Below are 13791 nucleotides of genomic sequence, written 5' to 3'. Positions count from 1 at the left end.
TGTTAAATAGAAAGTCAGAATGTGACTTCACCTGCTCAGACTCTTCCTCGCTAATGTTTGTTCGTCCCAGCATAGTGGCTTTAACTGTAGACAGGATCTTTAGCTGCGTGCTGATAGTTGGGATACGTTCACAAACCTAAAATGAACAAAACACTTTTAGTCTTCACAGCTTCAACTCATCCCAGCAAGCATTTTTGCATTTAAAAGATGTCTAATAGCCATCCAAACAGCCCAGACGACAAGGCTAAATCTGGGCTGTCAGTGAAATTTAAACAGACATCTAACCATATCCATAACTCAATAAAATGAATAAATAAATGAAACCAAACACATGGCAATCACTGTTGACTTTCCTTACATGATGGAATAAGTTATTTAGTTAAAAACAACCAAATATCACCAAATTCAAGTATATTTTGGCTAAAAGTGGGTTACTCATAGCCAGACTAGTTCGGGTCCACACTCCACAGCAAAAAATTACTTTCTTTCTTAGTATGACCTAAGAAAATAACTCTAGTCTATGGACAAAAATTATACAATTTAAGTGAATTTGAGCTTAAAACAAGCAAAATTATCTGCCAATGGGGTGGAAAAAAATCTAAAAATAAGATTTCTTTTTTCTTAAACACTTAATTTAATCAAAATTTTCTCATTGGTAGATAATTGTTCTTGTTTTAAGCATAAATTCACTTAAATTAACTTAAGTTAAGTTTTTGTCTAAAAACTAGAATTATTTTAGGGCATTGTGCTCATCAAGAAAATGCATCTTAATTTAATAATTTTTAGATATTTTTACTCAAAACAAGACAAAATACTAAGTAAGAAAGTTTTTTTTTTTGCATTGTCTACACAAATTATTTTCAAGAAAAAATTCTTAGTATTTTTGTCTTGCTTTTAGTACTGTAAAAATCTAAAAATTCTTAAATTAAGATGCTTTTTCTTGATGAGCAAGACGACCCAAGAAAATAAGTCTAGTTTTAGACCAAAAATATAAAATGTAAGTGATTTTGTGCATAAAGCAAAAAATCTGCCAATTGGGTAAGCAAATTTTTCTTGAATTTAGTGTTTAAGAAAAATTTTTACGATTTTTTGCTTACCCCATTGGCAGATTTTTTTGCTCGTTTTATTCACAAAATTATATTTTTGGTCTAAAAACTAGACTTATTTTCTTGGGTCGTTTTGCTGATCAAGACAAAGCATCTTAATTTAAGAATTTTTAGATATTTTTACTAAAAACAAGACAAAAATACTAAGAATTTTTTTCTTGAAAATAATTTTTTGCAGTGTATAGCTTACCTAGACAGTGAAATGACGGCTATTGCTTGTCAGATGTGGAATCAAGTTTTAATTATCTATTTAGTTGCTCATTGTTTACTGTTAATATTTATGTTGTTTCTCGTAGATATTGGACTCATAACTGATATCCAAATATCCATATAGCCGCTGACCTGTAAAAGGTTGGTGCGAATCCGTTTGTCTGTGCATTGTTTGGCCACCTCCTTTGCCAGCCGAGTAACCTCATCTGAAGCCTTAGCGATGTCCTTGGCACACTGAATAAGGGCACGTTTGTTCCCGCTTCCTCCACGCACCAGGCGAGACATCTCTGCCATGAGCAGGGCCATGCGTTTGGCTGCTGCAATGATGTCATTACCCTGAGAGAAAAAGCCGTGCGGAAATGAACATAAGGATTTTTTGTTGAAGGTGGGTTTATAGCTGTGCCTTCTCTAAATTGTCAAATGTAACGTATGAAAAACAATAGAATATCCTCCTACATACAGTTTTGTGACTGTAGAGATTCAGAACATTGTCCTCAATAAAGTATTAAGCTCATGAAAATAAAGCAGACATTTCTTTATAGCTGACGTTTTATGTATTGTATAACTTTGGAGGACATAAAAGTATGATTTTACAATTGCCGTGACAAAACAAATAGTATTTAGAACCAATTCATATTCATCCAATGCATATCCATCATGCCTGTATAAAATTAGTAAAAGGTTGAAGATACAGTATTGTGCAAAATGCCTAGGACACCACCAACTTTGTTGTGTAAGCAAAGTTTTAATGACCATATATTTCACTCACTTTATTAAAGTGCACTTATTTCAGTGCTTAAAAACAAAATTATTTTGTGTATTTGATATAATATGTGGTTTATGGTTAAAAAACACATTATTTTTCACATACCATACATTTTTGTAGCTCCAGATTTCATTCTCTTGCTGAAACGCACAGATTTGAAAAGCTCTGAATGGCCAGCTAATCTGTACGTTGTGATTGGTCTGAATACCTTTGACGTCTGCCAGAAATGTTACGTTTGAAAGATGCAGTGCTAACTTACAGGCTTTGAACCCAAAACGGGAGGAATTATGATAATGTCGGTCTTGTCTACATCACCAATCCCAGGAAGTAAACTGTTGCCTAATTCGTGTTTGTTGTATTCCAAAAAAAGAGATTTACGTTGGAAATGATAACTTTCATCATTGTTTACTTTGGGGTATGTACCTTTTGCATATCGTTAACATGCATTTTTTAACTCCTCAAAAAGAATAGAGTAATGGTAACAGCCCTAAATTCAATGTAGAGGTATAGTAAGCATTTTAAGTGGTATAAAAAATTATTAACTGTGTTTTTAGCAGGTAGATCTTGTTGGCTCTATCATTTTAAAAGTAGATCGCCACACAAAAAAGTCTGGACACCCCTGATCTAAAATCATCGCGATGAGGTCAGATAATTGCGATGAGACAACTATTTTATCATTGTGACAGCCCTACTTGTGCATGCAAATACCACTGAAAAACAGGCCAATCTCAACATAACACTGATTGTGACAAGATGTCGTAATGAATGCCTCCAACATTAAATTACACCTTAATTACAATGTTGTTACAGTTCTAAAAACAAACTTGTGACTGCTAAGTTAGCGAATTTAATGCTATATGCTAATAAGTGTTTAGGCTGAAGTTCTACTATTGACGTTACAGTTACATTTTGCAGGTCCATACTTACAACAAATAAAAAGACTAATAAAGAGACAAGAAAAATTATATATGCTCACTATACCATTGCAAAAACAACAAATCTAATGATGGCGTGGTGGTTAGAATTTTCCACAGTACTGTACATCCCCTCAGAAGTTGTATGTATTTTCCTTCAGCTCGTACCCATCTGATGAATAAACCACCTTTGTAAATATACATGACAATGCAAAATTTACCTTGAATAAAATTCTATGCTTTCCATGAGTGAGGCAGTCGTGTTTGTACACATGCATGCAGAGCTTCAGTGTGTTAAAAAGTATTATCCTGCAGTGGCTATGACGTGGTTCGTGTAAATGGTTAGGAAAAACCTCAAGTGCAAAAACAAACAAACAGGCATGTGACATGACTTCAACACGTTTAATTCGGAAGTCATTAGGAAACTGTCATCCATGGCTTCACAGGTGGCAAAAGCAAAGTGTTTTGGCAGCAGCGTTTCAATGAGTGGCTCCGCTTTCAAACCAGAGGCGTGAGGCTATGAAAAATGCGCAGGGAGTGACTTGTGAAGCCAGTATCAGTTTGTCCAAGAAATGCACAACAAACTTGCCATTCCAGTCGCTGTCATTGGCAACCCCAGCAGCGAAAAAACCCACACCTGACCCGAGGGTGAAGCAACAACAGCAGCAGCTATCTGTTTTCAGCATTCCCACAGTAATATCTGGATGCAGAAGGGATGCTGCGGCCCGCCGGGGCCATGAAAGTACCTTACTGGACCACTTGCGAGCCTCCTGGTGCAAAGACTGCGCAGCGGCCAGAATGGGCTGGTTAACTGGCTGATTGGAAGCCATTAAAAGCAGCTCGGGCTCAAAGTCATCCTCGTTGTCTGTGAACTCATCATCATCGTCTATATCTACATCCGCCTCAGCGGCCTCAAAACCGTCTGTCGCCTCAGGCTGGGGAGGAGGAGGGGAGGAGCCAGCAGGGAAAAAGAAGGACAGAGTTAGTACGAGGGGCACTGGATGGAGATTCCCAGGAGAGGACTGTGGGAAACGCTGGGTTTAGGATGGGGTAGGAAGAGAATGAATTCTCTGTCCCGCTGGTTAAGGACCGGCACAAGGTTTATAATCAAATTCAGGCTATACTACAGGTCCATATTAAGGTGGAGGTGTCGTGTTGACTGTTTGCGTGTACAGTTGAGGATAAATCTGTGTTAATTTGGACAAAAAAGCAACAAAGCAAAACCCCCAAACAAGACTATGTGATAAGTTCTCTCTACAAAAAGCAGATATGGAAGCTTTTGATGTTAAAATGAGTTAACGTTTCAACCGGGATGATACAAAACCTGAAATTACTTGTGTTTGTGATATTTCTCAGTCACAAACATTTGGTACACCATACCTGCAAACTGTAACTATCATCCTAGGAAAGACATAGAATTTGTTTCACGGGGCAAAGACATGTTGAACCAAGATATTTCCACTGGTATATACATATGTGTGTTTGTGTGTGTGAACAATTCACCTAAAAACAAAAATTCTCTTATCTAAACCCAAACTTTGGTTCTCCACATAAAAATTAACCAAAGGCATAAGCAGCCTTTTATGTACAATGAAAGTGTATGAATGGTAACCATTGCTGTGATGTTTTAGACTTTTAAGTTTTACATTGTTATTTTGAATCAATTTCTTTCCCAAAACCATTGTATGGCTTCAAAAAATTGGACTACACCTCAGGTAATACAGACTAAATTTGTGATGCTTCTAGGGTGCTTTTTGGAGATTTACAGGTGCTACTGTAGTCCCCATCCACTTTCATTGTAGGGAAGAGACATACAGTTGAGGTCATAAGTTTACATACACCGTGCAGAATCTGGAAAGTGCTGGAAAAAAGGAATTTAAAGGTTTGTTATTGTTTTGGTTCTCTCTTGAACAAGTTATTTCACTTAAGAAATGTTTACATAAAGTTTGCAACACAGAATAATAACAGAATTTCTATTAATAACCCAGTGTGAGTGGCCAATTAAAAAGTTTACATTATTTTGTATATTTGGTATAATAAAATGTGTTTGCACGGTTTATGGTTACAAAAACACATTATTTTCCACATACAGTATCATTTTTGTAGCTCCAGATTTCACTCTCTTCCTAAAAACGCACTGATTCATGTACAAAACTCATAGATCTCAAAAGTGTCTCTGATTGGCCAGTTAATCTGTACGATGTGATTGGCCTGAATACCTCTGACGTCAGCCAGAAATCTGACGCTCCTAACTATGTTTAAAAAGATTCGTTCACAATGCAATGCAGACAGGAGTTAATACTGCAATGTGTGTATAAACTTGTGACCTCAACTGTATGTACTGACAAAATTTCGTCCATAGAAGAAAGTAATACACAACCAGAAAGAAGACAAAGAAAACACACACAAGAACAACAACAAACAATCCACGTTTTCACATGGAAGACAGAACTGAACAGTACAAGAGGGACAAATTTACAAACACATCGACAAAAAGACAAAAACACACAACCAATAAGTCAAACACACCCAGCGGGCTCTCACCGCATTAAGTTATACAATACAACACCTTCTATCATCTACAAGAGTCCTTGCAGAAAGCTTGTGTACAGCACTAGTTCCCAGTCACTAGTGTCTTAATTTTGTATCACATAGAAAGATATTAAGTTCAATTTATTTTAAGTCTGCTTTGTTTCATAGCCAATGTACTTTTGGGGTACAGCTGTAAAGAAAATCATATATTCCTCCATCAATAAGGTAATTTACTTTTTAAAACTGTTAGAGACCCAGAGGCATGCAAACACTTCTTTACATAGATGACAGTTTCCGTTCACTTTATTTTCCTGAAATCGGAATCATCACCGATTTCAAAATTTCAGGATATGGACAATGACAAAAACACTTAGACTTAGAAGTCATAACTAGCAGACTAGTACACAAACCACATTTCTCTGCAGTATCTACTGTACAAAACTATCTTTACCACCAAATGGATTAGATGACTGTATTGACACTGCTGGGACAAATGAAAATGTGACGACAAGAAGATTTCCACCTAATGATTCACCAGCTGCACGCACCACAGCCGGTGAAATTTACACATTCATTTTAGGGGGTATCTCATGTAGCCTGTTAAGAACATGTCTGGCTCATATTTCTAAACAGATCCAGTATTACAGTAATCATTTTGTCCGGTTGCAATCTTATTTCATTCAGTATCAAACCCATATATGCTTCACTTTGCAAGCTCATGTTGCATATGAAATGGCAATAAAATGGTTAATATTAATAATGTAGGGAAGACTATACATACATTATGGTCCAACTTAATTTTTTATGTGAAAACCACTTTCCTGTAGCTCTATTGGCATAGCACAGCATGGGCTATGGGTTCAAATCAAAGGAAATGCACATAATAATAGAAAAGTATAGATTGAATGCACGTTAGGTCACTTTGGATAAAAGAATCAGCCAAATGCACAAATGTAATCATTTATTTCATCTTTTCATTTTGCAGTGAACTGTGACCCAGCTTTGTGAGATCTTGACAAGCTTTGTGAGACTCCCCCTTATTTTAGATCTACATAACTTGTGTCCTCTCAGTGTAGTGGATCCACTCACCTTGCTGGACCATTTGCGGGCCTCGTCGTGCAGTTGCCTGGCAGCCACCATCATCGGTTCGCTCACCATCTCACCAGCTTTCTGATCGGGGAACTCTTCGTCCTTCTCTTCAGGAGGTGGAGGTCTCGGGGGAGGAACCTCTCCCTCAGGAAGGGGGGGTTTGGGTGGAGCCTGATCATCATGGACCTGACAGAGGATGAGGGAAGTGGCACAAAGGGTGCATTAGTGTTATAATTAGTTATTGATGACTATGAAATGTCTATATCATTACATCATTATAACATTAATTAGAAAACATGATTTATTTGCACTTCCCATGAAAACTGCATTTACTTTATCTGTACAAAAATTACTAAATCAAATCCACTTAGTTTGCAGCACTTCGGGCGCAGTAATATTGACGGAAGTTTGAGCGAGAGGGGGAGTAGTTAGGAGTGATGATGTTACTGCGCGCCAAAGTCGAAGTGCTGCAAACTAAGTGCTCTTCCGTCATACTATATAGTTCTCAATTTTATCCGCTTAAAACATTTTGTGCCACCATACTTAATCGTGTAACTTCTCATGTAACTGTCTTTAAAGGGATAGTTCGGCCAAAAATGATATTAAACCCATGATTTACTCACCCCCAAGCTGTCCTAGTTGCATATGTCCATCGTTTTTCAGACAAACACATTTTCGGACATTTTATAAAATGTTTTAGATCTTTCAGTTGATAAATGTAATGTTACGGGGTCCACCCTTAGTCCACAACCTTCAAGTCCAAAAAAAGTGCATCCATCCTTCACAAATTAAATCCAAACGGCTCCAGGATGATAAACAAAGGTCTTCTGAGGGTAATCCGCGCGGTGTTGTTGTAGAAATATCCATATCTAAAACTTTATTAACAAAAATCAATACCTTCTGGTAGCGCCGCCATCTTAGTCGCGTCCGCATTCAGGATGAGAAGTGCGTACACTACGCTAATACTCTCTCCTGAATGCGGACGCGACTAAGATGGTGGCGCTACCGGAAGGTATTTATTTTCTTTAATAAAGTTTTAAATATGGATATTTCTACAACAACACCGCACGGATTACCCTCAGAAGACCTTTGTTTATCATCCTGGAGCCGTTTGGATTTAATTTGTGAAGGATGGACGCACTTTTTTTGGACTTGAAGGTCGTGGACTATGGGTGGACCCCGTAACATTACATTTAATCAACTGAAAGATCTAAAACATTTTCTTAAATATCCGAAAATTTGTTTGTCTGAAAAATGATGGACATATGCAACTCGGACAGCTTGGGGGTGAGTAAATTATGGGTTTAATATCATTTTTGGCCGAACTATCCCTTTAAATAGGGAAAACACGAAAGTGGTTGGTGACTTCTAAATTCAACCCTGTTTGGATCCTAAGGAATGAATGGGGCTAGGCTAAATGCTAACACATTTACGACGTGCTGTACAAAGATTAAGTGCACGCATTGAAAAAAGATATGTATGTATTAATTCGTCTAAGTTGAGGTAAGAACATAGTAAAATATAAAAAAAACTGTGGTGTTTTCCTTTAAGACCTGAATTAAATGATAGTGAGCTGAAGTACTTACATGCAGTTGATCAAGGTCTGGAGGTGGAGGTGGAAAGTCAAGCTCCTGAGGCTGAAAGGCTTCCCTCACTTTCCCAACGGCAGCCAAAATCCTGTAACCAGAGTCCAGGAAGCTCTTTTGCAGACCTGCTCGCCGAGGAGATTCTGATTAGTGACAACTGAAAAATAATTGTAGAAATCTAACCAAGCCAGATAAAAACTCAAAGAAAACCAAAAACCTGGATCCTGGATGTTTCCCGCTACACCTTTAGCAGCCATAACCATGGGTGAGATTGTTCTACCAAGTTCATCTGAAGCAACTTTGACCATTTCCCTGAATTTAGGGTCCTCAGAGTTCTCCACTTCTCGCTTGGCCACCAGAAGGATCCTGTTAGCACGCCGGGCAATGCTAGTTGCTCCAGCAACCAACATCTGGGGTTGAACATTAGCCATGGCAACCCGGCATTTATCGATGTCTTTTTTAATGGCCTCCTCTGAAGCATCCAAAAGAGACTTTGTGTCGATGGCTTCATCCACAAGACCTGAAAAAGGTTAGGGATGGTCTTTTAAGAGAAATGTTTTTGCAAACTGCTGATCTTTCAAATGGAGTTGGACTATGGCGTACAACTGACCAGTCATTTTTTCAATGTTATCAATCCATTGATTCTTCATGGTCTCAAAGTGCTCGTATGCCGCCTGATTGCCAGGGTTCTTCAGCAAAATGCGTGCAGCAGAAGTGACCTACTCATGTAAAGAGCAAAACAAAACAGAGATTCATATAAATTAATAAAAAAACACGACATTAAGTGATAACACAAAATGCTTCGTCTCCGCCACTAGATGTCATTGCAACAAAACAAAATCAGTGTGAACCCTGAAGGTCTGCTAACATAAAACTTTGACAACACTTTCAAAACTGTTCATCTATCCTAAAATAGAAGACTTGGACTAAGCTATACAAGCAACCCTGAGACTTGACCTAGTGGCAAGAGGCCAAATATAGGGCTTGGCTCTGTCTCAAGCACACCATTACGTGCACTTTAAGTTGGCATAAGTACAGAATTTGGCGTCCGTAGACACACTGTATATAAATATAAGATGCCCCAGCATGACTGTCACACATACCTGAGGTGTTAAATCTCTGGCTGATTTCACGGCCGCCTGGATGCCTTCAACTGTGCTCTTATTGGCTGTTCCCACGGCAGCAGCTTTCTCTGCTGTAGCACCCAATCTACTGGCATGATTCTCAAAGTTAGAGGCCCTGTCTTGAAAGACCTGCAAGCCAAAAAATCATCAGGTTCTCCCATCTATGAGTGCATGTGTGTTTCTGATCTATCTACACTGACAACATTCATTTAAATCCCTATTTAGGTTTCCAGGTAAACTCATATAGGTGTGTGGTATATTTTATATAGACCTCATCTCTATTGGGGGCTTCGAGAGGCGCTGTTGCTGCCACAGCCAGAAGCTTGATCGGTGTGGTTGTATCACTGAATACATCAGACACCTCCTGGGTCATTGCCTCCTGCATCTTCGCCTTCAGATCCTAGCAGGAAACAAATGGCAGAGTTACAACATGCAAACACTATCCAGCAGAGGGAGTAATTTGTTCATATTTTTTATAGATCACAATGTATTATTTTTTTAAACTATTTATTTGTATGATACAGCTGCAAATAAGTATTTGAACACCTGAGAAAATCAATGTTAATATTTGGTACAGTAGCCTTTGTTTGCTATTACAGAGGTTAAACGTTTCCTGTAGTTTTTCACCAGGTTTGTACACACTGCAGGAGGGATATTGGCCCACTCCTCCATACAGATCTTCTCTAGATCAGTCAGGTTTCTGGCCTGTTGCTGAGAAACACAGAGATTGAGCTCCCTCCAAAGATTCTCTATTGGGTTTAGGTCTGGAGACTGGCTAGGCCACGCCAGAACCTTCTTGCTTCTTACAGAGCCACTCCTTGGTTATCCTGGCTGTGTGCTTCGGCTCATTGTCATGTTGGAAGACCCAGCCTCGACCCATCTTCAATGCTCTGAGGGAAGGAGGTTGTTCCCCAAAATCTCGCAATACATGGCCCCGGTCATCCTCTTCTTAATACAGTGCAGTCGCCCTGTCCCATGTGCAGAAAACCACCCCCATGCATCACAGTAGGGATGGTGTTCTTGGGATGGTACTCATCATTCTTCTTCCTCAAAATGCATTTAGTGGAATTATGACTAAAAAGTTCTATTTTGGTCTCATCTGACCACATGAGTTTCTCCCATGACTCCTCTGGATCATCCAAATGGTCATTGGCAAACTTAAGACGGGCCTGGACATGTGCTGGTTTAAGCAGGGGAACCTTCCGTGCCATGCATGATTTCAAACAATGGCGTCTTAGTGTATTACCAACAGTAAGCTTAGAAACCGTGGGCCCAGCTCTTTTCAGGTCATTGACCAGCTCCTCCCGTGTAGTTCTGGGCTGATTTCTCACCTTTCTAAGGATCATTGAGACCCCACGAGGTGAGATCTTGCATGGAGCCCCAGTCATGTTTAGCTTCTTCCATTTTCTAATGATTGCTACAATAGTGAAACTTTTTTTCAGCAAGCTGCTTGGCAATTTCCCTGTAGCCCTTTCCAGCCTTGTGGAGGTGTACAATTTTGTCACTAGTGTCTTTGGACAGCTTTTTGGTCTTGGCCATGTTAGTAGTTGGATTCTTACTGATTGTATGGGGTGGACAGGTGTCTTTATGCAGCTAAAGACCTCAAACAGGTGCATCTAATTTAGGATAATAAATGGAGTGGAGGTGGACATTTTAAAGGCAGACTAACAGGTCTTTGAGGGTCAGAATTCTAGCTGATAGACATGTGTTCCAATACTTATTTGCAGCTGTATCATACAAATAAATAGTTAAAAATTCCTTCATTATGATTTCTGGATTTTTTTAGATTATGTCTCTCACAGTGGACATGCACCTACGATGACAATTTCAGACCCCTCCATGATTTCTAAGTTGGAGAACTTGCAAAATAGCAGGGTGTTCAAATACTTATCTTCCTCACGATAGATAGATAGATAGATAGATAGATAGATAGATAGATAGATAGATAGATAGATAGATAGATAGATAGATAGATAGATAGATAGATAGATAGATAGATAGATTGATAGATTATTAGTTAATTACTAATTAGGGAAAATAACAAGTCCCCTGCTGCTTTGTGTATTTCACCCAGTACTCTGTCCTCTGTACTTCCCATCTGAGAAGATCTAAACATCGCAATCATGTTTCACACACACCTGCTATGAAGGATCATGGGAATCTTTTAATAGACACGGGGGACACCGCGTCTGACCATCTTACTTTAATCGCTTCCAGAAGCTGAGTGGCCACAGCACCGGCCTGGGGACTCTCTCCCTCTCCCCGCGCGGCCAGGTCTGCCAACTGCATCATCAGCTGTTCCACTCGGTCACACTTTGCTAGCAGCTCCTGTCTGTAGGGTCCCGGTAGAGAGTTAGCCAGCCTTCGGCCTTCCGCTATAAGCCCGCGTATTGCAGCCTGACCTGAAGACATAGAGTAAATATGACATTCAAGGTGGCACACTGAGAACAGGGTTTTTTTTAAACATGCATATTTTAAATAAAACCTAATGTCCATTTGAAATTATTTAACAGCAAATATCATTTTTTTTCCACATTATTGGCTTATTTGGAAATTTGAATTCATGATAAACCCATTGCAGAGCAAATACTTAGGGTAGATAAATATATTTTATAGCTATACTGTATATCATCCAGCTCAAATATTTCTAGGTAACACATTTTACATTCATGCATAAATATATACATAACCGATGGGTTATGTTGGAATCAAGATGTAATGGCAGTATATCCCAATACTGTCTAACAACAAAGTGAAGAATTTACAGTATAGAGCATTTGCATCCGGCCCACGCATGATATATGTTTTTAATTGATCTTGGCCCGCTTTAATTCGGAATGTGCGTCGGAGCCGATGGTGTAGTGGACAGTGCTCCGACATATGGTGCAAACGCACTTCCGGCGACCCGAGTTCGAATCCCGGCTCGAGGTCCTTTGCCGATCCCATACCCCTCTCTCCACACTGTACTTTCCTGTCACCTCGTAATTACTGTCTATCAAATAAAGGCAAAAATGGGCCAAAAAAATTAATAAAAATAAATAAATAATTCGGAATGTGCAGCATTGTACAAGTCCCAGCAGGCACCGCGGACGCACTTAACTTTTAAACACTGCCAAAACCTGAATGTATGCTCACGATTGTGTTAGGGGTGGGGCCAAGCTCGGGAGCTCCACTGCATCATCGAGCCACCATTTAAGCCCCGCCCACATAATCCTGAACACAGAAATGTGGAAAAACTGTTTAATGCACTGCAAAAAAATGACTTTCTTTCTTAGTATTTTTATCTTGTTTTCAGTAAAAATATCAAAAAATTCTTCAATTACTGTAAGATGTATTTTTTTGATGAGCAAAATGACCTAGGAAATTAAGACTAGTTTTAAGACAAAAAATAAATTAGTGGTTATAACAAGAAAAAAGTCTGCCAATGGATAAAGACATTTTTCTTGAAATAAGTTTTAAGTTTTTCATAAAATCTTAATTCAAGAAATTTTTTCCTTATTCCATTGGCAGTTTTTTTGCGTAAAAATTTTTTTTTTTTAGATTTTTTAAACTATTAAAATTTTTTATTTTTTTATGTAAGAATTTTTTTATATTTTTACTGAAAACAAGAAAAAAATACTAAGTAAGAAAGTCATTTTTTGCAGTGTGGTGTTACTCCACAATTCAGTACTACATAGTTCAGTCTTTTTAATGTGTTTCAGCATATACATTTCTAACATTTATAATATGTTTAGAAACAATTCTTTGAAATGACTTAATACAGACTTTAAAGTAACATGACCTGCTGTTAATAGGACACGTGGATGGCTATTTCTAGTGAAATATTTTAACCAAGAACATAAATCTAACGGTGACAGAGGTAATGATCTATCTGTCACATCACATAAAGGTCCAGAGTAAAGTGTCCAGTGACAAACAAATTCAATATGGCTGTGTCATCCTTTGGGAAAAAGGTAATTGGTCTCGAATGACCAGGGACTTTTACTGCACATCATTGGTCATTAGGCTAAACACAGACACAGATACCAAAACTGTTACATTACAAAATGACTCAGATTCAATTCTGTACTGAAAATGTTTTACCAAGCTGCTTCATGTTTTGTCTAGAGAAGCCATATATACATTTTAATTACATTATGGAGCAGTTTCCCGGACAGGGCTTATCCTAGTCCCAGACTAAAATGCATGTTTGAGTTGCCTTTAGGGCTGTCAAAATGGCTGAACAAGTACATTCGAAATTCGTCCTTGAAAAATAATAAAATTCGAATTATATTCGAATTATAAAGACCTACTTTATCTTGGAGAAAATACTCCTAAAAGCCCACAAGAGGGCGCAGCACAAAGCCCCAATAATATAATCATGCACAGCATATTTTTTGTTAAAACGAATGTTATAAACACTACTAATGAAATAAAAATTAACCAGTATAGTTGTGCACCTGTAAATGTACAAAACGAATGCCA

The 13791-nt window shown here is 38.3% G+C and overlaps 1 protein-coding gene across 2 annotated transcripts in view; it reads right to left on the bottom strand.

The window, feature by feature from the left end:
• vcla (vinculin a) overlaps positions 1–13791 on the bottom strand; it is a 49470-nt gene that overhangs the window by 1782 nt on the left and 33897 nt on the right. The window contains exons 12-21 of one of the 2 annotated variants that reach the window (XM_065296739.1): positions 11530–11729; positions 9599–9727; positions 9307–9456; positions 8814–8922; positions 8421–8723; positions 8204–8328; positions 6618–6803; positions 3743–3931; positions 1449–1652; positions 32–136 (exon numbers count right to left, since the gene is read on the bottom strand). In XM_065296739.1, coding sequence (XP_065152811.1) covers positions 32–136; positions 1449–1652; positions 3743–3931; positions 6618–6803; positions 8204–8328; positions 8421–8723; positions 8814–8922; positions 9307–9456; positions 9599–9727; positions 11530–11729 — 1700 coding nt within the window. The remainder of the gene's footprint in view (positions 1–31; positions 137–1448; positions 1653–3742; positions 3932–6617; positions 6804–8203; positions 8329–8420; positions 8724–8813; positions 8923–9306; positions 9457–9598; positions 9728–11529; positions 11730–13791) is intronic. The other variant, XM_065296740.1, reaches the window with a different exon arrangement.

Source organism: Paramisgurnus dabryanus, chromosome 20, assembly GCF_030506205.2.
Source record: "Paramisgurnus dabryanus chromosome 20, PD_genome_1.1, whole genome shotgun sequence".
In the NCBI taxonomy this organism is placed as follows: domain Eukaryota; kingdom Metazoa; phylum Chordata; class Actinopteri; order Cypriniformes; family Cobitidae; genus Paramisgurnus; species Paramisgurnus dabryanus.
Note: the sequence above shows the minus strand (reverse complement) of the source record. Positions and strands in the feature narration are given on the sequence as shown.